This window comes from Psittacula echo (assembly GCF_963264785.1).
Source record: "Psittacula echo genome assembly, chromosome: 3".
NCBI classification, from domain to species: Eukaryota; Metazoa; Chordata; class Aves; order Psittaciformes; family Psittacidae; genus Psittacula; species Psittacula echo.
In genome coordinates this window covers 107,860,895-107,888,265 of record NC_137736.1, presented here as the reverse complement: position 1 = coordinate 107,888,265, position 27,371 = coordinate 107,860,895, and the positions used below count along the sequence as shown (strand labels likewise).

At 42.8% G+C, this 27,371-nt stretch overlaps 2 protein-coding genes across 5 annotated transcripts in view; both read left to right on the top strand.

Annotated features, from left to right (window-relative positions):
• NUP58 (nucleoporin 58) overlaps positions 1-12,828 on the top strand; it is a 37,636-nt gene extending 24,808 nt beyond the window's left edge. For 2 of the 4 annotated variants that reach the window (XM_080612867.1, XM_080612866.1), the window contains exons 14-16: positions 1,207-1,305; positions 4,148-4,243; positions 7,471-9,420. In XM_080612867.1, the coding sequence (XP_080468993.1) occupies positions 1,207-1,305; positions 4,148-4,243; positions 7,471-7,640 (365 nt within the window). In that variant the 3' untranslated portion in view covers positions 7,641-9,420. Of the gene's footprint in view, positions 1-1,206; positions 1,306-4,147; positions 4,244-7,470; positions 9,421-12,757 lie in introns of those variants that run through there. The other 2 variants (XM_080612869.1, XM_080612868.1) reach the window with 2 other exon arrangements.
• Positions 12,829-21,465: 8,637 nt separating this feature from the next.
• Positions 21,466-24,259, top strand: SHISA2 (shisa family member 2; the record flags this gene model as incomplete). Its single annotated transcript, XM_080613935.1, has 2 exons — positions 21,466-21,769; positions 23,706-24,259. The coding sequence occupies 2 exons, from the start codon at positions 21,466-21,468 to the stop codon at positions 24,257-24,259; spliced, it is 858 nt and encodes a 285-aa protein (XP_080470061.1).
• Positions 24,260-27,371: the final 3,112 nt, after the last annotated feature.

Genomic DNA, 27,371 nt, shown 5'->3' with positions numbered 1-27,371 from the left:
ACGAAAAGAAGCCCAAATGTGATAATGATTTAGGAAAAAGGCTGAAATCATCTGAGATTTATAGCAATAGTTGAATAAATCATCACTTTCATAGATATAATACATAAAGTATGTTCGAAGATGGAGAAGGTTATCTTGAGGAAAGGTGTGAATGTCTGTGGATTAAGAGTTTGGCACTGTATTTTTTTATCCTCAATGGTTAAACTTTTTAGTGCACTGAAAACTGTTTTAAAAAGACAGGAATATAAGATTGTACTGTGAAAACTGTCAAAATATGTTAATTATTTATCAGAATTTTTTTTAAATGTGTTAGTGATGGGCTAGCAAGTTGATTCTTTATTCCCCAAGTTTAAGGGGTTAAAAAAAAAAAACGAACAAAGGAACTGAGGCTGTAAATTTCATCTTAGCAGACTGAAAATGTTTTTTGACAGTCCTGCATTTTAGTGTGAATATGCAGAGAAAGTACTGTCAACTTTTTTAAATTATGGGACAAACTCTGGCTCTGAAATTTTGAATGTATCTAATTCATTAAGGTACACTGAACTGTGCCTTTTGTAAATGTTTATTTAAACAGGTGGTTTGACTAGCTTACCTTACTGAATGGTGTTATGTAGCACAGCTTAACTGAACTCCGTTATTACTTGTGTGCAAAAGAATTGTCATGTTACTGTGTAATTGACTTGCTTAAAAATGAACAATAAATTTAATAAAATAAAGTCATTGTCTTGTTTTTTATCGTAGTGTTCTGTTTAAATTTGGATGGAATACTTGAGTAGTTTTGAAGATTCCTACTTATTAAATTAACTTCTGGTAATGTAGCTTTAGTTACATTAATGTCAGTTCTTACCTTTTTAATTTCAAGGTTTTCCCTTATTCTGATTCCAAAATATTGTTACCTATGAGGCCTCTCAAGATTCTAATTAATGTTGTAAAAGTTAAGGTGAGACTGGTTAACTCTTAAAAATACTAAATGTTATGTTATTTGCTTTGACTAGTTTCACCTTATTACAATCAGTGGCGTAGCTTTTTACCAAGTGGACATAGGGGCAGTTAAGTGAGGAATTTTGGTGAGATGAAGTTTGAGATTTTAATGGGGTTTGTTGAAAACAATGATGTTCACATTATAAAATACTTGAATAAATAAATAAAGGACCTCTTTATTATAAAAGAGTAAGGCAAGTTTGTTCTCATTTTTTTTTATACCAGGGCCACAGCCATCTCTGGGAGTTAGTTTTGGAACGCCATTCGGCTCAGGTATTGGCACTGGCTTGCAATCAAGTGGCTTAGGTTCTTCAAGCCTTGGAGGTACACTTTAACTTTTCTAATCTTTCATTGAATTATTATACCGCACATCTGAATCTCTTGAAGTAAGAGGATGATCTCTTTCAGGAAAGACCTTAAACTTTGGCAGTCTGGACTTTCCAGACTTCTTCATGCCTTGCAGAAGGAGTTGCTAAGGCTGAGAAGCCACTATAGTAAAAACCAGAATGAACAGGATGAAGTAATCTTGTAGAAGTTCTGTTCAAGTACATCCTTTTGTAACTACAACTTGACTTAATTTTCCATATAAAAGTTAGGCACCTGAGACATTGAATCATGCTGTAGAGCTACTCCATAGAAGTTTTTCACCTGTATGTACAATTTTTAACTGTAGGGGGATTCCTTTCTGCTTGGACTAAGATAAGAATAAATGCTAAAAAAATTACTACAGTTCTGGGATCCTGCTTGCTGAAGCATGCTTGCTTTAGCTGTCATTCTGTCCCTTAGTGCTGAGGTGGAAAAGAAATCCCTCTTAAAGCTGAAAAAGCAACATCTGAAAGTGAAGGGAAATTACTTATCAAAATGTTAATAGTGCTGATGGGGAATGTATTCCAAGAGGACACATGACAATAAAAGAGTAGGTAGTAATAAAAAAAATAAACGTATGTAGACCTTTAAATGTAATGAATTCTCAGTATTAGAAGTACAAGTAGAATCTTAATGATTAGTAAAATCTAATCTGTGTGTAAATTTCCAATCTGTATAGATCAGGGATTCCCACAGTGCGAGTCAGAAGACACTAGTGTCCTCTGAAGCTTTTGTATGAGGTCTGCAAAGGAAATTGTTACATCTGCTGAGCACAAACATAATGTGTTGTGGGTTTTCTTACTATATCCTCTCCTCTCTGCAGCTTCGGTCCACATCTCTATGTTTTTGCCTCTTTATGAGCCAAACACGTGAATCAGTGTTGTAATGTATTTAAAATAGTTATGCATCACTCAGTATTGGAAAAATGATGTAACTTGAATGGTACATCAATTTTACCTTAAATAATCGTCTTGAAATTGGTCTTAAATTTACCAGTGTCCTTTCTCATCAGATTTTTAAGGTTTTTTTCAGATAAAGTCTGTGCACCTAAACAGGAAAAATAACTGAGAATAGTGGGGTAAAAGGAAAGTATTTCTGAATTACCAGGTCATTTCCACAATATTTTAAATGCCTTATTAAAAAAAAACAAAACAAAACAAAAATCCAAAAAAAAACCCATAAAATTCTTCCTCAACCAAAGAGGCTAGCAAGATTGGTGAACATATATGAACAATCTTTAGTCTACAATGTGAATTAAAGCACACTTTTAAATTGATGGACAACTGCTTCTAGTTTCAACTTAGAGTCCTAAATTGTGTTCTTTTTGCTAGTTCTCTGCTTAGAAAGGTATTTGTTTGCATTTCACCTGCTCTCTGTTAATTTGCAAAGTTTTGATCTTTTGACTAATCAAGAATGCTATCTAATAGAAGCAAATGTAGAAGAATAAAGGGATACATGCAAACTACCCTGTAGGTGTGCTCTTGGAAACCAATTGGCAGAATAAGGGGTTCTTTTTTTTTTGTTTTGGAGGGTTGTTGTGTTTTTTTTTTTTCTTTCTAATCTTAGGGATTTTTTTTTTTTTTTTACAGGACAATTTTTAATGTATACTCTTGAAATATGATTTTACTTGGGAAAATTTGCTCTTCCCATGAAACTGTGATTTTTTTTTTTTATTTTTTTTTTTTTGTCAGTGATATACCCAGGCTTTTAGATTTAGGTATATAAGGTATACAACGTATAGATTCTGTGCTTCATTAAATATTTGCAATCACCTTGTCCTGACCATTGGTAAATAATTTCAAGCTAGGTGGGACAAAGAGTGTATCATTTAAATAAACTATCTTGCATTCAAATTATAATTGCCATTATATACCCTTAAAACTTACTTGATTTGAAAACTGTGGAAGACTAGAGAACACTGCTTCAGATAGTGAGTTCAGTCCTTATTTGTTTTAAAATCTAAAAATTGCTTCTATAAAGAAATAGCAGCTCAGTTTTCAGTAAAATGCAAGTATTTTCTCTGACATTTGAAACTTAAGGGCATAATTTCCTCAAATACTAATAGTATTCTCTTTATGAAAACCTCTTGAGACAGCCAAAATCGGAGGATATATTTCTGTTCCTGTCTGGCATCCATCTCAAACTTCAAATACCAACTTAATTTTGCTTTGAAGGGGGTCTCACAATGTGAAATAATGAAATTTATATTATGACATTATAAATGTCAATTACAAAATTAACAGAATTAGTTTTAGTACAGCTGTATGTTTATGGCTGCCCTTATGTGATGATTTTTCAAATTGATTATTGTGAAATTCTGTTTCTGTTCTGTATTTAACCTGTTTTGTGGTTTCTTCCTAAACTGAAGAAAATCTACTCTGTTTTAAGCATGGAGAATTAATTTTTTTATCATGGATGAAGATTACAGCTTTCCTTAATAGAAGTCGTAACCTGTGTATTAATTTTTAGGTTTTCTTGCCAATTTAACAGCAATTCAATAGCAATTTCATAAATTGATAGTTTACTCACCTGTTTTGGTAGGGGTTTTTTATAGCTTTTCCTTTACTTAGTTCTATATTTTGTGTGAAATATTTTTCTCCAGTGCCTTCCAGTTTGCACTGTTTTCTTAACACAATGCTGTGTTGAGAATCAAAACTATTGAGGCAATAATCTTAGGAATATTTGCTTGTCAAATAAGGTTTAAGATACTGTTTGGTTTTAGAATACTTGCCCAGAACATATGTGTCTTTAATTGCTGTGTCTGTAATTTTTTGTTGTATGTCTACTATTATTCTACTAGGATTTGGAAGTAGCTCTGCCTTTGGAAGTAGTGCCACAGGAGCATCATCATTTGGGTTTGGAACTTCAAGTAAACCATCAGGAAGTCTAAGTGCAGGTTGGTTTCTTTCTCTTGAATTCAAGTTTATCTTAAAGCAAAAAGTGTTATAAAAAACCCCTGATGCAATCAAGTCTAAGAAAGCTACTGAAACAAATGTGCGTGAAGTTGCATGTGTATATAACCATTAATGTAACTACTTACTTGCTAAATACACATTTTCAGAGTTTTTAGGGTTCTGTTAAAGGTTTCCTAGGTAGACACTATTATTGTTTCCTGTTTTATGGTATCTGTTTAATCAGGAGTGGAAGCAGAAGATCAGATGCATCAGATTGGATCAAATGCAGCGTGAGGCACAGAAATGCATAGTGCACTTGACTGCATAGACTATACAGTTACTGATCTATTGAAATTAATGTAGCAATTTGTGACAAATACAGGAGTAATTTGACTTCCTGTATTTACAAGTAAAGTTAAAATTACTGTTTAGAAGCCCAGGTTTCCTTAAAAGTGTTTATGTGCTTATCCTTTCTATTTGAATAGTAACGTATAGGTACTGTATGTCTGTATATATCTATAATTCATTGATCTAACTGCTTTGAAAACATATCTGTGGCAATTGAACTACTCTACTCATTTTGCTTTTTTGGTTTCATTTTATTGGTCATGAGAAAATGAAAATACAGATGCAATTGCTCCTTAACTGGGATTTCTGAAATCTTAGTCACTTCTGTAGCTTTCGTCTGAAGCCAGTAGCTTACTGTAGTTTCTCTTACAGTCTTTCTTCAGTGACAGGTAGAAGGAGTATCATGTATCCTTGGACTGGCTTTTGGTAGTATGTTTCTTTTTTAAAAGCAAAATGTTTAACTGCTATTAATACAAATATAACAAATGTCTGGTATTTATTAGTATATTAGCTTGGATGAGCATCTTGTTAGTTGCCATGCTTTTGATTTTGCTTTGTTTTATCCCTGGTTAGTGATGTTTTACACTGTCAAATTAGACTTATGAAGTACCTTAAGCTTTATATTGTGAGGTGGAAATAGCTTACTAAGATGGTTGGGTAATATGCATGAATGTATAACACCCTAGTAAATTATTGATAGAATATCGCTGATCTCGCAATATGCAGGGTCTAAGCATCGACCTGGTTTTGCTTAGTTTTCTTAATATCAGTAACAAGTGAAAAACTTACACTGCTTACATTTTTTTACCTGTAGCTCATTTTTCCTGAGTTTTTTATAGTTCCATGAATAATATATTGCTGTATTTCAAGCTGCTAAGTTACAAAGTACATAATCTAGGTTTTCATATATTAAAAAATATAATTAGAAAACTAGTTGTATGGATCAGTTGTCCACCACTGATGAGGTATCAAAGCAGCAGTTCTGTCTTCGCTAACTTGATGGTGTGCAGAGACAAATTGGGTGTCATTTCACTGTACTCCTCAAACCAGGCTTTGTCATGGTGCCAATGCCCCAGTCCCTTTAGCAGTGAAGGAGTTTGACCCAATAAAATTATGATTGTTTTCAGTTATCTCTAGAGTCTCACTACAGAACATGGTAACCTGGAATATAAATTAGTAAATATCATTCCTGTCATTTTGTGCTTATAAGATCAAGTGATCATGAAATCCTGATCCGGACTGGGATTATGGACTAGAAACCTCCATAGAAAAATAGTAGCCCAGAAGCACATTAACTTTTATCTATTATATTTAAAAATCCAGTGTCATATGGATCTGGATTCCATATGATCTCTAGTTTAGTTTTATTGAGCATATATAAATGGGTTTGAGTTGATGCCTGAAGCCAGCCTGATTATATATCTTTTTTTATTTTATTTTAATATGTCCTGTTTCTTAGATAACATTTAGAGGATCCTGAAACAATATTCTGCTTTGTGTTATCATGTGATAGTAGTATCTTGTTTCTGAATCCTGTGCTTGAAAAAGCTAGGAAAATAAGGTGGCAAATATGAGTTACGGAACACTCTGAACACAATCCATGTGTAACTATGAGCAGCTTTTACATACAAAGGCTATAGGAAACCAATCTTTTTTTTTTTTCTTCATTCATGAGATTTCCTGATGTAGAACAATCTTCCGAAAATCTTACTTGGGATTTAGAACTCACAGAGAAATGTAGGAACAGTTGCATGTGCTTCACTCATTGTATACTATGATGAGAGACAAATTAATCCACAAAATTAGGCAAGACCCAAATGAACAGTGTCACTATAGTCACACTCAAGATATGCTGCCCATTACATTGGCAATGAGTTCTGCACAGGCAACTGCGAGAGTGAAGGACTGTGCTTATTGGTATGTGGAAAATAGGGGATTTTCTTGATGATGTGGTATGTAACTCAAGTGCAGGCGTTGCAGGAGGAAGTCGTTCGCTTTGTTTTGAAGTAGTTCTTGATGCAAAGCATCAGTAGCAAGTGAGAGAGCAGAAGACAACAGGCTTGTGAGAGCCACTTTGGAATTCTGATGGGACAGCCAGTTGGGTTTTGATTTCTGTGTTTCAAAAGTACTTGGGCATTGAGTTGAAGATACTGATGTGACCAAAGGATTGCTTTAACTGTCTATGTGTTAAGAATGCATATTGAGAATATACCCTTTTTTTGCTTGTGAACCAGTCCCATTTTTTCTTAATATTTTCATTCTTTACAATCCATGGCGGGGATGGATGGGGGTGGGATCTAGATGATCTTAAGATCCTTTCCAGCCCTAACCATTCTATGATTAGGATTTTGAGCCTTTTGTGGATCTCATTTAAGGTGTGGTCTGTGCCACATATGTTATAAAGACAGGTAAAGGTAGCCTAGTCAGTAGGGCACATGGTTGGGAGGTCCAACCCCAGCTTTGCCATTTACCCACTGTAAGTGAAGCAGGTGGGCAATGGTCTGCTTGTACTTCTGTCTTCCCTCTCACCCTGTGTATGCAGAATGTGTTTAGACTGAGAACTTGAAAAGTTACAGTTCTTCTATTGTACACTTTAAGTGGGACTTTTGGGTGCTACTGTTGTATGGATAGTGGTATGAGACTTGTGATGTAGGATATAATTGTTTACAACTGCTGAGGTAGAATGTGTTAGTGCTGTAATATCATAGTTGTCATAGCAAGTCAGTATGCCACATTGCTAACACACCTGTCATAGATCCATGTTAGTATAAAATGTTACAAATATGGGTAATAAAGTGGCTGGTGTTCATAACACCAAGGAGAACAAGTTTGCAATCCTGATATAACTTATGTTTTAAAATGTTTCTCCCTCCCTCATAAGGCTTTGGCAGCTCGACTACATCTGGGTTTAACTTCAGCAATCCTGGCATCACAGCATCAGCTGGCCTGACGTTTGGGGTATCTAATCCTGCATCTGCAGGCTTTGGGACAGGAGGGCAGCTTCTTCAGCTGAAGAAACCCCCAGCTGGAAACAAGCGAGGGAAAAGATAGGCACCCCTAAAGGGAAGGGGAAGTGAATCAACTTTGTTCATCTGAAAAGTCTATTTTTCTAGATTGATGCATTGATTAAATTGCATCCCAGGAGATTTATAAAAGTTTTGCTACTTTTCCCTAGTCTGAAATACAAAATGAAGTCATATTGAACAGCTATTTTCTTGTGAATAGAAACCCGTTTATGTATTTTTATTTTTAGCCCTAGTTTTAGAAATATTCTATACTGCATTATTATTAAAGAATCTTGTAAAACCATCTATTTAACCTAATGTTAGTAGCAGAATATTTTTTGTTAATAAGCTTTATACCATAAGAATATATGCATATTTGGTTTTTTGTACAGACAAAATATATTCTAGTACAAATACTAGAGTTCATATCTTCTGTTCCTGGATATGGCCTTTAAATCTACTTCAGGGTGTTTTTGTGTATATGGATGTAAATATATACAGTACAGTGCACACATCTGTGTGTATATGTATGTATATATATGTATAAAATACAGATGTGCAAACTTTGCCCCATAGACAGGTCTCCTTTTCTTTGTGTGTTTTGTTTCTCAGCGTTGCCCCATGGTCCCACATCTTGATGTTCCTAGGAATTTCAAATAGTGGGTCCTGGGCTATGTCATCATTGCTTCTTGTGTTTTGTTGTTCAAAGCCAGCTGAAATACAATATATTTCATAAAGTTTGGTAAATAATGGTTAATAGCTGGATTTTTTTTTAAACCTTTTTCTTGACCCATTTAGCAGCCAACTCTAAAAAAGAATCCAAGATTTTTACAAACATTTCAGAAGTAATGTTCCCAAACTGTTTGGTTTTGGTTTTTGTTGGAGCCGAGCAGTAGAGCATCACAGCATTTCAGCTGAAAGCTCAGGATGCCACATGGTCTGTGTGCAAGCAGGCAGTTGTCAGTCTGGATGAGCTTTTCCTTGCAATTGAAGGGGATAGGATATGCTATTCTAATGAAAACCTGAATTAGCTGTTACAAACCAAAGTTGATTCACTAGCTTATCATCAGCTCTGCTAGTATTGACTTAAGAGCAGTTGCATATCTGCTTTCAGTACTAGGTATAGGACAATAAGTTACTGCTAAAGATTGGAGGGTGAAAATGAAATGATGTAATTTGAAGGTTAAAGCTATTGCAACAGCAGTTGATGAACCTTGCCTATTACAACATCATAGCTTGTTGTGCTGCATCTCATATTTGGTGTGCACTAGAAATAGCTGTGAAAACTAGGAAATAATCATCCATTGAACCTTTGCAAATAAAGATACAGGTTGAAGTGTGAACATGAAACTTTGGAGCTGAGTTGCTTTTTTTGTAGATGTTTTGTATATAACATGCATCGAATGAATATTCACAATCATTTTCACAAAAGCACCTTTTTTTCTAAAACAGTTACAGTGCATACGATTTTCTAGTACCGAGTCATTTGCTTTCTCTTAAAGTGTTATTACCATTTTGTAGTATGTTTTGGAAATGTTTGCTTTCGGCAGCGATTGCTCTTTGACATATGTTCAGTTTGTTACTTGATCTGATAAAATTAAGGGAAACTGAGCACAGAATTCTTCACTTTTGTAATTGTATGTTATTGCATCTTTGTGAGCAGCCTCTTAGGAAAGGGTATAATGTGGGGTTTTTATGTCTTGGAAAAAATAAAGCTTTCAGTTTATTTGGTTTTTAACCCTTTCTAAAACTCATTGGGCTGCGGTCAAAACCATAATGTTTGTATTCCTTACTGCTTTTTTTAATAGTTAATATGTTAAACCACTGGACTCTTGTAATGTATTAATTTGTGAAAATAATTATAAATGTGTACTGTTTGTCCATATGTGCAACTTAGCTTTGTGAAAACAATAAAACAATAATGCTGTGACCCTTGTAATACATATTTGCCTATTTGAAATATAGTTTCCTGTTGTTCTCCTGTGTTACTGGAGAAACAAAAACATCATCAGCTAAGATGTACGTTTGTTTTTCCTATAATTTGTATAATGCAGAATTGTTCTTGCTGAAGTTAGGGACTTGGTCTCTGGATTGAAAGGGGAGGGGAGGTGAAGGGGGGTATTGTGTTGTGGGTTTGTCTAGAATCTCTTTACAGTGTGCTGTATAAACCCACATCATGCTGTAATGCAACACAGCACTAGGCATGGCTTTGGAAATTCAAAAGCAGTTAGAGCCTTCTGGGTACCCGTATTCAAGGCAACAATTATGTCCTTAATTTACCCTATATGAAAAAGTGATTGTGTAGTAGAATAGCCATATGCTGGAGTACAAACTAAAGTCAAAATGGGATTTGAAGTAATTGTATTCCCAGAATATTACTTGGGTGGTTGGCTTTAGCCATGATTTTCAGGAATCAACATTGTATATGCTGTGTCCAAGGATAATTTTCAATTTAAAGACCTGTAGTATAATGAGAGTGCAAAATACAAATACATTCAAGGTGTGGTTTTCTACAAGGCAGGGTAAAAAGGTGACCTGTACTTAAAACACCATGAAATGAAATCAAGTCTGGATTATTTGTTGTGTAAAGAAAGAAAAATATGTACCAGAGGAAGATTGAAGTCACATATGTAGGATGTGGTTCTCTATTAGTTTGTACCTTGTGCAGCTGTGGTGTAAACTTGTTTGTGACCTCTTACTAGAAGTAACTTGGTTTTTCTTCACTGTTCTCTCTACGGTGCACATAGCAGGAGGTAGGATAGCATTGTGCCATGGATTGTTTGCTTCATGATTCTTGTCCTGGTCCAGCATCTCAAAACTTTCTTTACATTCACACTTGTCTTTCTTCCTGAGAAGTTGGCTAGCTAAATACTACCAAACTTACTGCTTCATTGCAGACTGGGAGGGAGGAGGTTCAAATAAAGTGCAGTCGAATAGCCTTTATGTATCTTCCTTGCCACAAGAAATCCAAATCCAGCTGTACCCCCCCGTCTATGTATTCATAACATAACTGCATTTTGAACCTCAGTTGCTTTTATAGTATCATTTTGAAAATTAAGACAAAGTTCAGGAATAGGTTTAATGGCCTTTTCCCCCCTCTTTGTCAGTGATAATTCTTTGATTTTTCCCAGCTTGAAACTCATGTTCATAGTAGGAAAAAAAAAATCCAGAGTGAGTCATATTGGCTCTCACGTGTTACTAGTTTTAATACCTGGAATGTCTCAGCAGAAGATATGAAGGAAGCACCTTTTAGGTTCTTAGTGAGAAATTAAAAGTAACTACAGAAAAACCCATCCATGCTGTTTAGTGTAAATAACATATGCTCTATAAAAGTTGGTTTCCCTAAAACTCTTATTCAGGTTCATAAGATTGAAGAACTGACTATGCACAAACTTTTCAGTGATAAATTAGGCAGGTTTTGAACTAATTGCTGGGATTGTGCTGTCAGGCTGTTTCCCTATTCCCTCACAGTAAGTGCCTTTCGACACTGGCTAGTATCTCCAGGCACCAGTGGATGGTTAAAGTATCACAGTAGTAGATTTTACAACTTCTCATGAAGGTGAGCAGTTGGGTTTAGGGAGGGCAGTGTCACTGAACTGATGCCCACAGCAGCTCTGCAAGGTGGCAGTTACCCACTGCCACTGTCCATGGAGCTTTGACCCAGCTGTAACATGCAATCTCCACCCAATCAGATGGGTAGATTACTTAAAAGGAGGATGGAGGTGGTGAGGGAGAAGGTGGGGAGAGATGAAGGGACGTAGAGCACAAGGCTTCCTACTGTGAACAGGACAATTTGTTTTAGTTCAGTTTGAGATCATTTCTTCTGAACTGAATGTTGAATATTTGTATGTTGGTATTTTTGTAGTTCCGAATTAACAGTTTGTAATGGAATCTTTTGTATTGGCTGAATGTTGCATTTAGTAGGTAGAAACAGGTGATTGCAGTAGCTTCATTTTCTACATGGTAAAAACCTTGGGGGGGAATCATAAATTTAACTCTATAAAAGAAATAAAACAGATATAAAATTAACGGAGTCCTATCAGGATTCTCATAGCTCTGTGGAGAATTTTGCTTTCACTAGGTGGCAGAAGCCTGCCATTGCATATTACCACTATCTGTCACTTACCAGTAGTCCTGGCTCACCAGGGAGGACCCAGTTTACTGGAAGTTAGCAAATGAGATGCTCATCTGCAAGGGCCAGAAAGAGGATCAAGGGCACTAGAGGCCTGAAACCTGACCTCGGTGCCAGGGAAGGTTATGGAACAGATCATCTGGAGTGCCATCACAGCACATGTGCAGGACACCCAGGTGCTCAGGCTCAGTCAGCATGGGTTTGTGAAAGGCAGGTCCTGCTTGACTAACCTGATCTCCCGCTGTGGTAAGGTTGATGAGGGAAGGTCTGTGGATGTTGTCTACCTGGACTTCAGTAGAGCCTTTGACACTGTTTCCCACAGCATTCTCCTGGGGCAACTGGCTGCTCGTGGTTGGATGGGTGTACTGCTTGCTGGGTGAAACACTGGCTGGATGGCCAGGCCCAAAGACTAGTGGTGAATGGAGTTAAATCCAGTTGGCGGCTGATCACAAGTGGTGTTCCCCAGTGCTCAGTATTGGTACCAGTTCTGTTTAATGTCTTTTATCAATGATGTGCATAAGGGGATCGAATGCACACTCAGTAAGTAAGTTTGAAGATGACACCAAGTTGGCTGGCAGTGTTGATCTGCTGGAGGGTAGGAGACTACTGAGGAATCCAGACAGACTGGATCAATGGGCTGTAACTTAACTGTATGAGGTTCAACAAAAGGCTCAGTGCTGGGTCCTGTATTTGGGCCATAACAACCCCATGCAGCGCTTACAGGCTTGCGGCAGAGTGGCTGAAAAGCTGCTTGGCAGAAAAGGACCTGGGGGTGCTGATTGATGGCAGCTGAACATCAGCCAGCTTGTGCCCAGGCAGCCAAGAATAGGGCCAGGGCAGTGATCGTCTCCCTGTACTTGGCACTGGTGAGGCTGCACCTCGAATCCTGTGTTCAGTTCTGGGCCCCTCACTACTAAGAGGGGTATTAAGGTGCTGGAGTGGGTCCAAAGAGGAGCAATGAAGCTGGTGAAGGGTTTTTGAAGCTCTTTTCCAGCCTTACGATTCTATGTCACTTCTTTTTTTTTTTCCAGGTCATTCACATTTTCTCACTTCTTTGTTTAAGGTAGAAGGATTTTGTTAAACTTCAATATTTGAATGAACCTTCTGACCCATTTGACTCCAGTTGCTATGAGGTTTATTACTTAATTCTTTTTTACTCAGCCTCAGGATTTTAACTTTTGTAGCCCATCACTGCTGTTGAAATGCCACAGTGACGAGGTGAGTAGGCTATGTCTTACTTTAGCTTTGATAATTTTCCTAAACAGTGGTTTACTTTCTGTTTTCTCACCTTTTAGAAGTAAGGAAGGTCTGGCTCATTATGAACAGGTTTTGATTAAGTTCAGAAGCTTCTTATAAATGATAAAAGTTCCTGGGTTGATTTTACTTCTGTTTGAGTATAGATCTGCCCCCAACAGGGATTGGGCCAGTTCTGTTGAACACTTGCATGGAGAGCTTGTAGTATGTACTCCTGTGCTAAACACATCAGTAGCTGAACAGGTCAAAGGTATTTTACTTATTTGTTCAACTAATGTTTCAGACTGATGGATTTCCTTCTTTCTTTTGTTTTCAATGCAGCTGTCACTCTACGGCATGTGCTTGGGCAGCAGAAGCAGGACAGCAGCTTTCTAGATGAACTTGCTTCCAAAATCTGGTTCTAAATAGAGGCTGATGTGTATCTCCTAGGCAAGAAATCCCTTCCTGGCTCTGTGTGTTTAGTGTGGCACATTGTGGTAACAACATACGCTTCAGAGGTGATGATGCCAGTCACAAAAGCAAGCTAGGATGATGAGGTTTTGATCAGACGTCATGGCGTGGTAAAAAGGGAAGGAAGCACAGACTTGATAAATATTCAAAGTCAAGCTATTTTATTATATGAAACTTGAAATTCTGAAAAATACCATGTAATCTTAATAAGACAAGAAAAGGGGTAAGTTCTCATGGGGAAAAATGCTGTGAAAATCAGCTTGAGTACACCTTTAGTTGGGAGAAAAAAACCATGCACAAACGGTGTACAGCTGGGTAGCTAAAGCTCTGTTAACTCCTTGGTTAAGCACCTGAGCAGAGGCTACTCTAAACTGTAATAATACCAAACCCCTCTAATCCTGTTAGCAGTGTTAGCATTTCTTGGCTGTTTGGACTACCTTTATTTTTCTACCAACATGCACAAAAAGGAATCAAACCTTTGAGCACAAACACTTGCTGTTGTTCTACCCAGGGATGTAAGGTAAGGTATGTGTGATAAAGGAGTCCTTACTGGAAAAAAAAAACATCCAGCTTTCAACAAAAGGCTTGAGTTGGGTGGGCCCAAATGGCAAATGGATGCAATGGCAGTGAGCATTTAGGCCAGTACTGCCCTAGATCTTAGCAGTGTGGGACATCTCTGGAGGCGTGGTTGAGCATACCTGTATCTTACCAGGGCTTCACCTTTGTTGCTTCATGCAGCTGTGCTTGGCCCAGCTCACCCATGTGTTGCCTCTTTTATCCTTAAGAGCAATGCCAAAGGTAGCTGCAGTGATTCTGATTTAGCATCAGTTTGGACAAAGTTAACTGAGAGAAGTGGTAGCAAGAGGAACGTGCTAGCCTTAATGCCTCAGCTATGAGCCTTAGCAATGCACGTTCTATTGGTTTCAAATGGGAATGGTCTTTTACCTTTCTGGCTGCTGACTGAGGGAACTGGGGGCTGTCTGAAGGACCTCTCTGCAGCTAATATTGCCATTGCTTGTCCCCATAGCAGCAGAGTAATGCTTAAGCTACAAGAACAGTTTTCAATGGGCAGCTAGGTGTTTGCATACCTCCAACAGCCAAATCAGAAGAAAGCCTTATCCCCAAGCAGGATCAGACCTGCTCTGGCCATTAGATAAGCTTATGTAGTACAGACCACAAGGGCAAAGCTCCTACTTCATCCCATGGTAGCAAAGTGAGGTTGATGCTCTGATGCTCAGAGCAACTCTGAGGTTGCTCTGCTCTGATAGTAAAGAGGGAAGGCTTTAAGTGTTTATGTTGTCTTCAGGCAAGGTAATGCTCTGTTGGTGCCAATAGTGTCCTCCTGCTTGTATCAGAAATGTGCAGAAGGGGCTGCAACTGCAGGGAGGCTGCAGCAGCTCATCCAGATTGCCCTGTGCTGTGCAGGAATCACTGAATTAAAGATGCAAGTCTAATGCAAATGCCTATTAGCTGAAATTTCTATTTTATTAGTGACAATATCTTACTAGAAATGCTTTTCTAACTTGTCACTGTACACTTGAGAAGTGTCACCTTCCTCATCACCTCTCCCCACACTCTATTTCCAGTGCAGCAGCAGACAGTACAGCTGTTATTTGTTGCTCTGTCATGGTGACACCAGCACTGTGATGGTCATGGGGTTTGCCAGGAGTTGTAGCTGCTGAGAAATATGGGGGCAGAAGGGATATGTGGGCTCAGGCAGGTGAATGGTGCTAGCATTCCAGCAATGATGGAAGTAATAACATATAAAACTATATGCTGTTGCAGAGTGATGGACGTTTCATTTAAAGTTAGCCCTCAGAATGGTGTTGGGGGAAGAATTGCTAGATTATATCATCCTTAAAATAAGTTGCATTTGAGCTACGCTGCTGATGTCAAGTAAAACAGCAATGATGCAAGCAGATACAGTCTTTTACTTCTTTTGTAAGCAGTATGAAAAATTTCCTGATCTAGAACATATTCTCATAATCATTGTTAATTTTCTGCACCAAGTTGCTGCTTCTTGCTCGTCTGCACTAATAATCCCCGTATAAAATCTCAAACTGCATATTAAGCTCTACTAAGTCCCACTGAACCATACCAAGAGAAGCAGCACTTTTTTCTTGTCTGGAGCTCATTAATCTGACTGTACAGGCAGCAATCTGAGCTACAGCTGCATAGTGATGCTGCTTGCACTGTGTGGTGCCTAAATCCTTGTGTTGTGCTATGGCATTAGGAGGTGAGCAACAGTAAATTTGTTTTGAAATTATTCTTGGTTCTTTCTTCCTGCATTTGATGAAATGTTCATGCTTTATGCTCTGTGGCATAAACTGGAGTGTGAATGTGGAAAATTCTCGTACTCCAGAGGTTTTCTTCTTTTAATTGAAATGACTTTATAACAACTTGTCAAATTGGCCAGTCTCACTGGGAAGGCAGGCTGTGGGAAGATGGAGTTAGTCCACAAGAAGTAATTCTTCCTCTCTTTTTGTCTGAGGAAGGGAAAAATATCTAATATTCTTTTGTTTTTGCTAGTGGCTGGAGTGATTGGTCAGAGCAGAGAGAATCATTGGATTACAAAACAGCCCCCCTTTCAATTTGAGATGTGCACATCAGCTTTATGTCCAGGTCTTTATATATTGTAACAGCAATCTGTTGTGTCTGCAGTTAAGCAGGAGCACTGAAAAATAATGTACTAAGACTCCTGGGAGAAGAGCATGACAGCTGTATTGATCACAGCTGAGTAGCTGGACAATGCTAATGAAGTCCCTAAAGCCCCAGTCTGAGGAGGCTCAATCTTGAATATGGGGGAGGTTTTCTGAGAAACAGCCTCCTCCTTAACTTGTTGCAGTGTTGCCCTCTTGAATTTGGAAGGAGATGTCCGCCAGCACTTACAGATACTGTTACCCAGTTACCTCCCTTCAGCCTGCATCCATGAACCCCATTATCAAGACAGTGATGCATTTGGGAGCCAGACGCGTGATACTGGGGGTGTCTGCGTGGGCTGTGATAATGTGGTGCCAGTGCTGATGTCTGCTGTCACTGCTGCATACGCTGGGACAGGAAACACAGATAGCAGAAACCGAGCTTTGCATATTGATTGCTTGGTGCTGGTGCAGATTCACAGCTGAGCCCTTGAGCAGGACTCATATCCTTCTGTTCAAAGTTATTTTTACAGTCCTTAGACTCTTTCTGGGATGTTTTTTTTATTCCTTGGGTCATCTTGTTCTAATTATTTTCCAGGAAATGAGAGCCAATAAAAGAAAGCCTTTCCGCTATGAATACACGTGTATTTTAAAATGTAGATATTAAAAATGCTCCCTGAGCAGAAATAAAAGCCAGTCTGGTTTATGCAAGTAATACCACAATCAGAGTAGCAGTTTGGCCCTTTAAATATACCAGTGGTGTTTAGATAATACTTACCACAAGTATAGCTATGCTAGTGTAAAAGGTAGCTAAGGATCTAAGGGCAGGAAGAGAAGGAAACCCTACTAAATTAAGCTCCTATATCCTGGTTACTATCCTCATCTGAGAACTTATGTTAGTATAAGCTGTCAGTAAGGACTGCACTCTTGATTACTACAGTTCTCCATACAAAACCCTTAGCGATGGTGTTTTAACAGCGCTACTCTTCCCACTGACTTCACATGGGGGCAGCAAGACATTGCTTTGTCAGCAGCAAATACGGTCTTACCTGAGAAGCGGCTTATGCCTGGGTAAATGTACAAGATGCAGGGATTTCTGGCTCCAAGATAGTTTCTTTGTAAGTTTGAAAAACCCAAACAAACCAAACAGTTTTAAAAATAACTAAACCCTACATACTCAGCTTAGTCTTCAGCTGGGAATTGATTCTATTGTTTTATATTACCAGGAAGAAGAATCTGCTGAAGTGCACAAAGTGCAATAAAATCCAGCTCTTGCAGTAAGCATGGCCTGGCTTTTATATGCCAAGTGATCTAAACAATAGTACCATGATGATGAATTCTAGCTTTTTTTTGGGAGATGAGAGTTTCTTTGGGAGACTTCAGGTCACAAGTTTTAATTTGTGACGTTGTGGACACAACTGCAGAAACAAAGTAATTCCTGATTCCAGATTTTCAAGGTTTCTGACAAGGTTGCAAAATCGTTTGACAGTAATGATGTAATGGTAGATACAATAGCTAAGTGTAACAAGAAAAGCACATAAATGCCTGCTTGGTGTCCAGGGCTGGGCAGTGCCAAGCAGGTAAACTCACTTGTACCCAAGTGACCAGGCTACCAAGAATAAAATGGAATATCCTAAAGGAAAAGAAAAGAAAGATCCATATGCCATAGAATCATAAGTTTATCTCCAATGGGTTGAATGGAAAGGGGGATAGCAGTTGCTGCCAGTTTTGTGTCTCTCAACATCAAGGGAATGTGGCAAGTTGCAGAGGATGGGATGGAAATATGATAGGGAAAGCACAACATCCCTCACAGCAAGAGCCACTTATACACCATCAGAAGCTCAGGGCACCATGGAGGGTTGCATTGCAGGGTTTTCCTTTTCCTAGTTCTAAAGGGGTTCCAACTAAAATAGATAGAGATACAGAATAAGGTCGCAGGTCTGTTCCTGCTTTATCTTGGAGAATCTGTGAGATGGACACCCAAGGGGGAGGGACAGGGGCTGTTGTTTCTTCCTTATTATTGTTACAGCTTCCTCTAATTAGTCCTTTCTCTTCCTTCCTGTCCGATGTGTGCTGTCACAGCCAGCCCCAACAAATGTTTGCAGTACCTCGCTGTGACCAGTTCAGCAGCTTAGGCTCAAGGTGGGGTGTCCTTGGTTTTCCCCCTGTTGAACTGGGAGCTGTTCAGGATGAAATACTTTTGTATTATGCCTCTTTTCACACCTTTTCTATGATCTGTTATGTCTTTTTCTGAAGTAGAAGCAGTTGTATTTTCAAGGAGCTTTAGCAAATGACGCCTGAAAACCTAAGGAAAGCAAAGCACCATGTTCTGAAGGCACATAAATACTTCTGAAATATTCCCATCTCTCGAAAGACTGTTGGAATAAAATGGCAAAACCACTGTTGTTATAATAAGGAGAGTACCTGTCAATGCAGTGACTGAAATAATTGATGAGATGTCTTACACAGTCACTTATACAGTGGTGATTATTCCGCAGCAGCTTTGCCTGCATAGACCAGCATCCTGGCACCAGGAGCTATGTCCCAGCTCAATGCCTGGGTGTGTGGGTATCGCTCTCACACAGCCAATGCAGCATCTGGATGCTGAGTTATGTGAAAGCTGCAGTGTGCTGTAAATGTACTTATCCCCTACCCAGCTGCACAGGTAGGCTGCAGTTCAGAGTGTTAAAAATTATGTGGAAAATGCGCTTTATCAGTTTCAGGCAACTAATAAAAGTAAATTTAATTCTTATTTTCCTTGCTCCAAGGGAGAAGATTTTTCAGGGGTCACAGAATATGTGAGTTCTTCAAATGACTGCAATAAAATGTGGCATTTGCTTTCCTGCCATCATGCATTTGGTTTGGGAAGGGCAAAGAACACTTCTGCGGAGCCAAAGGCCTCAGAAAGCTATACCTGGTAGTAGCAGCAAAAATTCAGAGACTTCTAGAAAAAAGGAAACAGAGTTGAAGCAGATAACAGAAATTCATAGACTATGGGACCATTATTGAATGTCTCTAGTCTTTAAGAACCTTTGCGCGCTCAAACATACATATGATGTTCCAACACAGTGAGTCTGGTGTCCTACAGGATCTGGGGCCTTAGTGATGGTTTGGTTTATCTGAATTAGATTGAGTTAATGTTAAGAGTTTGCTAGGCATGGGAAAGCAAGCAAAAACATTGCAGAGCAGAAGACTGTTTTTTGTTTTTCAGGAGTTTATGTGGGCTTTAAACTTTAAATCATACAGATATTACCTGATTGGCTTATAAAAAAGCTAGGGGAAAAAGAAGAATCTTTGCTAATTAGTCTACTGCTAAATATTTCTAAAGCATCTTGTAAAGTGCCAAATGTTTCAGGCTTTACAAAGGCATAATGAGGTGTGCCATTATCTCTGATTTTACCCAGACAAGTTGAGACAAATTCTGAGCTTGAATATATAAAGTACCTGTTAATCTCTGCAGGGGATCTGGTGCTGGTATCTAGTCATGATTGAGGCTTCTAACTCAGAATGGGTATGGCGATAGGTGAAAAGTAGACTATCTTCTCAACAGTCTGTTATTGCTATTGGAAGAGATCCACCTTACTGAGTATCGCTGGAGCCATCGACTCGAAGGATGGGGCTGGGAAAGTATTTTGCTTGCCACATATAGAAGAATCCAGAACCTGCTTTTCTTATTATGAAGATGACAGTCCAACCCAGACCTTAAGAAAATGATCTTGTAGGAAGACCTCTGTGAATGTAGGCATTTAAGAGCTGCTGTGCTGTCACTTGGGGCTGCCAGAAGCCCCAACAGGTCAGGAGCTTGTGGTTTTAATTCCTTATCTGGATGATCCCTTTCCCTTACTGTTCTTCAATCCCCACAGCACCATGTGTCTTGGTCAAGGGGTGATTTGGGCTATATGGGGTGTTGGCATGAAATGGGTCAGGGCTGTGTGTGATGTGCTCCTCACCCCAGAGTGAACATGTTAAAGCTGACAGCTCCAGGTGGCTGCTGATCAGGTTTTGAGATGAAGCATCTTAAATTCCATCATTCAAATTCCTGTAAGTTTCTTCTCACGATCCCACTGGGTTGATATGGGCGATGCAGAACCTGTCATGCTGCAATCCCACTTTTTATCTCGATAACCACAAGCTTTTCCAAAGGTTAGCTGCCCCAGGTTAGTAACCCTTTCTGAGGCAAGGTGTGAGTCTGTGGGACCCACCTCTGCATCTTGCCCTTGTGGTGCCATGGCTCCAGCAATGGGCTGAGCTGTGAAAGGAATGATGTTTGGAAGTAACTTGCTGGGATCTGTAGTGAAGCTGAGGGGCAAAAAGCCATTACCTGGGCTCTGATTTCCCCAGAATCTGCTGGTCCAGACTAACACCTCTGTGAAACTCTGTGGCTGTCTAGAAGCGGAACAAAAGAGAAAGAAAGAGGGAGGTGAAGATGGAGGGGGAAGGCCTGGGGTGTTCTAAGTGAAAGACAATAATTTAGTTGAAGAAGAAAAGCTTGAGAGACTGTGTGAACTTAGATCATGTCTCTGTTACCTTCCTTTCAGTGACATGACTTGGCAGCAGGGTTTAGAAACAGCACTGGTTACCAGCGCCACCCCTTTCTGCCTTTTTATTAAAAGAAGCATTTTTCACTGGACTTTATGTGTTGTAAGCAGAAGCTTTGGTCAGTAACACCGGAGCTGACTTGGAGGGAAGAGAGAAGCAACCTCAGACTTTCTTGCTGCTTCAGCCTCCCGAACATGTCTGGCAGAGCATCCTTGTGTGCTCCCCTGAGCTGCCGCCAGCTTTCAAGGAGCCGTGAGGCGGAATCATCGCGTGTGTGCGGAGAGGTCCCGTGTGACCCGCAGCGCGGCTGCTGTTCCGGGGCTGCGGGGGGGATCTGGGCTGCAGACCGGAGGGAGGATGCGGGGCTCAAGGCGGGCTCCGGTTCCCCCCCTCCGTTCCTCGGTGCCGCTCCGTCGGACGGGGGCGGGGCTGGCGCATGCTCACTCGGCCCTCACCGCCGCCTATAATGCGGGGCGCGGCGCCCCCCCACCCATCGGCGGTGCTGGGCGCGGCGCCGGACGGGGCGCACGGTGGCGTTGAGCCCCGCGGGCGGGAGGAGGATCCCGCACCCGCCGCCTTCACCCATGGACGTGCGCAGGGCGCGGGCCGGGCGGCCAGCACGGAGTAGCGAGTAGCGGCGCCGCCCGCCCCTCTCAGCCCCGCACACCGCTCGGCCGGTCCTTCCTGCCGGCGGCTCCGCACCCCGCGGTCCAGCCCCGGGTATGCGGCGGCGGCGGCGGCAGCAGGACCCGCGGCGAGACTCCCCGCAGCGCGGTGGCTACATGCCCCGGGGGGCCGGGCAGCGCTGCCCCGGCGCGGGGGGGCTCTGACGGAGCGGCCGCCCGCCGCGCCGCGCCATGCCGGGCGGGCGGTGCTGGCTGCTGCTGGCGGCGCTGGGCTGGCTGCTGCCGGCGGGGGCCACGGCCAGCGGCGAGTACTGCCACGGCTGGCTGGACGGGCAGGGCGGCTGGCGGGACGGCTTCCAGTGCCCCGAGCGCTTCGACGGCGGCGACGCCACCATCTGCTGCGGCAGCTGCGCCCTCCGGTACTGCTGCTCCAGCGCCGAGGCGCGCCTCGACCAAGGCGCCTGCGACAACGACCGGCGGCAGGGCGGCGGCGAGCCGGGCCGCCCCGGCAAGGACGGCTCCGACGGCGCGGCAGGTGAGGCGGTCCCGGACCGGCACCGGGGACTCCCCAATGACTCGGTGGCTCCTGGGGAGCCGCCGCGGATTCGTGGCGAACTTCTCGCACGCTCCTTCACCCTCGTCGCCGGTTACCCCCTCCCCGCGGGGCGGGATGGATGGCGGTGGGGCCGGCCAGGCCCGCCCGCAGCTGTTGAACGGCGTCCGGCACCCTCGTGTAGATTTTTTTTTTCTCCCTCCCTTTTGCTCGGAAGCCGAGCGCTGCCGCCCGTTAGAGCAGGTGATGCGAGACCGGGTCCTCGGCCCCGTCTGTGCTCCCGGTTAAGACGGGAAGTAAAATAATGGAATGATCCGTATGAGCGAAACAAAAAGTAATGTGACCTTCCGAAATGATTCCTGGCCGGCCCCCACTCTGATTGTGTGTATTCATCCACCCCCACTTAGGACCGGTTTTTACAAGATTGAATTTCAGGGATAAACTCGGGTCTTTCTGCTGCTGGTCAAATAAAGCCCTGGTGGCTTCCCAGCGCCCTTGCTGCAATCCACACACGCTGAACGCGCTAGAAGTAGCCTGAAGTGATGTTATAATTAGGACAGATTTACTCCTGGATAACTTGTGTGTTACAGTCTGTAGCAAGTGCGTGCACCTGCTCAAGAGCTGCTGTAGCACCGAACGCAGAAGTAGAGACAATTTTTTGCAAACCTTTTGTCTAAAAAGTGCTAAAATTGTAGAAGGAACATGGCATTTTGGTTGTATCTTGCTCCATGTGATCAGCGGTGCAAGGAGTTATTCTGACTCGAGCAGACGATGACCCCCCCCCCTTTGCAGCTCAACAAGGGAATGTTGTTAACAATCGATTCTCTTAATTAAATTAGTATTTCCTGCTCAGCCTGGCACTGGTCACCTGCAGGAGGTGCAGCTGATGTGCCAGGGCATGTTGTTATGAGAGTCTGCCTCAGCATGGTCGGTCAGGCTAAGGTTGGGGTCCACAGCCCTGCCCCAAGTCTTGGGGCTGTGAGGTTCTGGTGGAAATGCTGAAGCCCAGGCATGTTGTCTGGCATCTTCCCCCTGTTTTTCACAGATATATCCGTGCAGGTTTCTTACTAAGGCAGACAAACCAGCTTTTTGCCTGGGAGTGCAGAGCACCACAGAACAACCCGGGGCCTGGGTTGTTCCAAGGATGGTGTTCACCATCTGCCTTGTTGGACTTCCAACCCCACCACTGAAGCATCACCGATACTTTCTGCTCCCACTCCTTGCTCACCGCCACTCCTGCCCTGATGGTCCTTCTTTAAGCCTCACAAGGAGTGATGCTGCCCCTCTGCTGGCAGTGAAGCTTCGGAGCGTGCTGCTGTCACCCCACCACCCGCCCCTTGTCTTCTGAAACCCAGGGCAGCCAGAAGCTCATCCCTGGGGCTGCTGCCTGGTCACTGCCTGGCTGTCCCCCTGCCCTGGGGGGTGACAGCAGGCACAGAGGGCTGGCAGTGGGAAGGGATGCAATGCAGCACCGGGGTTTGATCATCCTGTTCTCCTGAACTCTAAGCAGGGATCCTGTCCGCAAAGTATCTCCCTATAGCAGTGTTCGAACCCAATGTTCTCTTGCCTGATTTTTCTAGTAGGTTGTTTTAGAGACAGGATCTGGTGAGGTGTGGGGTTATGGTTGATGTCTAGACTACCATCAACAGGAGGCAGCTGTCCTCCATTGAGGCATGAGCTGTGGACTTTCCTCCCTGCTAGTAACTTTAAAGATGTTTTTGGGAACTCCAGCCATTGGTTTTCGCAGCCTTTTTCATCTTCAGCATAAAATGCTTGGCTGCACACACAGCTTGTAGTGCTCACCCTGCATTGACCTGTGTGGGGGAAGTGGGCTCAGCTTGTGTGAGGGGGACCTTCTGCTAGAGCAGCTGGGGTTTGTCCTTGGCCCCCAGTGACGATGTTTTCCTCACTGTTGCAGTGCCCATCTACGTGCCATTCCTTATCGTTGGATCTGTATTTGTTGCCTTCATCATCCTGGGGTCGCTGGTAGCTGCTTGCTGCTGCAGATGCCTGCGGCCCAAGCAGGAGCCCCAGCAGAGCCGAGCCCCTGGGGGCACCCGCCTGATGGAGACAATCCCCATGATCCCAAGTGCCAGCACCTCCCGGGGCTCCTCCTCACGCCAGTCAAGCACTGCTGCCAGCTCCAGCTCCAGTGCCAACTCAGGGGCCAGAGCCCCCCCGACCAGGTCCCAGACCAACTGCTGTTTGCCCGAGGGGACCATGAACAACGTCTACGTCAACATGCCGACGAACTTCTCAGTGCTGAACTGCCAACAGGCTACCCAGATCGTGCCGCACCAGGGGCAGTACCTGCACCCTCAGTACGTGGGCTACACTGTGCAGCACGACTCGATGCCGCTGACCCCTGTGCCCCCCTTCCTTGACGGTTTGCAGAGTGGCTACAGGCAGATCCAGTCTCCCTATCCGCACACCAGCAGCGAACAGAAGATGTACCCAGCCGTGACTGTGTAGCGCTGACGACTTCCTCCCCCTCCCTACCCAGCAGGTTTTTATATCTAAACTGAGGGGTGGAGAAATACTTCCTTGGAACGAAGCTTCCAGAACATCACTTGTAAATAACTTTGAAAGGCTCATGCATGTCAGACAGTGTTTATAAACCATTTATTTCCATCGGGGTCAATTGCCAGAAACTGTAGAATGATATCTCTGAATTAACATTGCCAGATCCGCTCTCATTCCAGTGCATGATTTACAGCGCTGAAGGATTATGCTGAAAATCCGTGTGTATTTCAGATCGCTGTACTTGCGAGATAAATGCGGGAGCCATTAAGTGCCCTTCAGGTATGACGTGTTCAGAAGTATTTGCCTAATTAATTTGTAGAAAGAGTTGTGTTACACTGTACGAGGCCGCAGTACTTAAGGAACCTCTTTTCTCCTCTCCCAGCTTCTTAATGACATTTCCTGTTGCTTTACAGACAATCACAACCGAGTGCCAACCAGTGCAATCACTGCTTGCTGGGTGCTGGTACAAGCCCCGTGGCTTAGCCATCCCTGGTTTGGGGTGAGATGCCACATAAGGCTGTCTTGCAAAGACCAGTTTTCCTTGTCCCTGGTATTTATGTAGGAATTAGAAGAGTGTGAACTACTCAGCTCTTCCTTCCAGTACACTTGAAACCCTTCTTGATTTGGTTTTGTCTCAAGATCAGGACCCAATAGTGGTTTGCACAGACTTTATGAACTCGTAACTAAGAACAGGGTACGAGGTGCTTGCTCTTCCTGCCACAAAGCTTTTGGTACAAGCTGGCAGGGGCTGAGCTAAACCTGCCTTTGCAGAGGAAGGTTGTACTGTGACTCCAAACACGCCTGCTGTAACCTCACTTCCCATGAAACACTAAACCCGTGTGAGCGCACGCGAAGTTGTGCCCTGCCTGCGATTGAGTCTGACCATTCGAAAATGGACTTTGTCCCCCTCCAGCCCCTTGTGAGCACCAGCTCTGCTCTGTGGGGCTGGGATGGGGTCTCACACAAAGCTATCCCCTTTTCTTCTCTACCTGTGGGGCAAGGGAGAAGGACGGCACAGATGTATTTAAAAAAAAGGCAAAAGGCCCAACCAAAGGATGAAGGTGCTTGTGGCTCCCCACAATGCCATGGGGCTGGGGAGGAGGCACGGTGCGAACTGGGGGGATGACATTGCAGTGGAGCTGCTATGCTTCATCTGGGTGAAAAACTCCAGGAAACAGCATACTGGGAGTAATCAGACTGTACTAATCACAGTGTGTCACCGTGGATACAACAAACTGTTTAGACTGGTTTTATCTCTTAAGAAAAAGTAGTCTGCATTTCCATCCATTCTGCAGCCAAAACACCGCAACAGAGGGCTGAGGCCATATGTCAAACCTGGGCAATTACTGTAACCAGAGCTGATAAAAGGTTTCTTATTGTCTGATACTGTATCAGTATGTAGCAATAACTGTGATACTACTTTTTTTGTATGTCTGTTTTTAAACTACATGTCTGTGCTGAAGCATTGCCAAATCCAATGGTTTACTCGTAAACATGCCACACACAGGCAGTCTGAGCGGGCAGCCATGGTTTGACCACTGACATAGGAAAATGAATAGCTAATTTATCCCAGAGCTGCTGTTCCTGGCTGCCAGCGTCCATTCAGCACGTAGGACCTGGAAAGGAAACTTGGCTTGAGACCTGGCATCCATCTGCCCTGGCTGGGCGCCTTCAGTGAGGCAGCGGCCCGCTGCTGGAGGTGTTGGGTGGCTGCTCTGCTCCAGGACACCTTCAAAGGCAGCGGGTGCAGCAGAGCTGAGTGCTGCCAGGCCCTTGAAGGACCCAACATGCACCAGGGTCTAGTGGCGATTTAGGGTTCTCCCTGCCCATGTTGAGGCTTGGTCCTGCTGACCTTCCAAAGCTGAGCATTGGGAACAGGGGCTCTGCTACCTGGATCTGGAGGTGCTTGGCCCCAGGTGAAGCCCAGCCTGTGACTGCATGGCCAGGACACAAGTTCATCCATGCGGTCCTAATCTTTCCCAACTGTGAACCAAGCCCGCTCTCCCCACACCACCAGCACGTGCTGCCTGCCTCGCACAGGCCCTGTCAAGGACACCTCCTCTGACCTATGAAATTCAGGTGAATCTCTTTGTATATTGTTTACTTGTTTGTTTAAAAAAAGGAGAAAATAAGTTAAATTTAAGTCTGTAGAAACTAATTTACAACTGCAGGCAGAGAAACCTGAGTTGTAATAAAAAGAGCTTTGTGAGATGTGGGTTTTTTATGTCATGTATAATAATGTAAAACCAATGTTACCATTTGATACAGCTTTTAAATCTCTGAAAGGGCACTTGCTTTAAAGTGTTTCTTACAAATGAAGAAAAAAAGCCCCCTTTGTTTCTTAATAAATACTTTATGGTGTGACTTTGGTTTCGTTTGCTTTGTTATAGGGTTTTATTTTCCCCTTCAGTGAATGCTTTACTTTCCTCTGTCTACAAAAGCACATCTGATCAGCCCAGTTCTGGCCAAAAAGCAAGATTAGGGGTTTTGGCTGTGTTTTTGAAGAATAACAGTAAAAACAACAGCTTACTTTTTACTTATGTGGCTGAATGCTGAGCCCTTATGGGGCATGTCTGCAGGGGCTTCTTTGGAGGGAGGGGGAGCAGGGAGAGGGCACCCGGGCATCATGTGAGCTGGGAACCCCTCATGTCCCAGTGGCTGCAGGGATGCTGGGGAGCAGCAGTGGGAGTAGGAGGGGACCCCTCAGGCTCCCCCTTTCCAAGTAATGCCAAATGTCATTTCCTGAGGATTTTTTAGGCTCAGTTGGTTTCAGAGGTACCAGCTAGAGCATTTTGAGTGTGTAACTCTCAGTAAGTGTCTGTGCTGTTCCCACTTCCCCCTGCACAGTGACCCTTGTCACTTGTGCAAACTCCATCCTCATAAGTGAGATGAAAACCAAACCCCTATTCTGCCAGGGGCATAACTCAGTCTGGGACAAGGCCACTTTGCTTTCCCCTTATTTGCTCCCTCCTTCTGCTGGCAATGCCGGCGCCGTGCTGCAGGCAGGAGGCCGGTGGGGCGGAAAGGGCATGGGTAGGAAATTGGGCCTTGTCAGACTGGC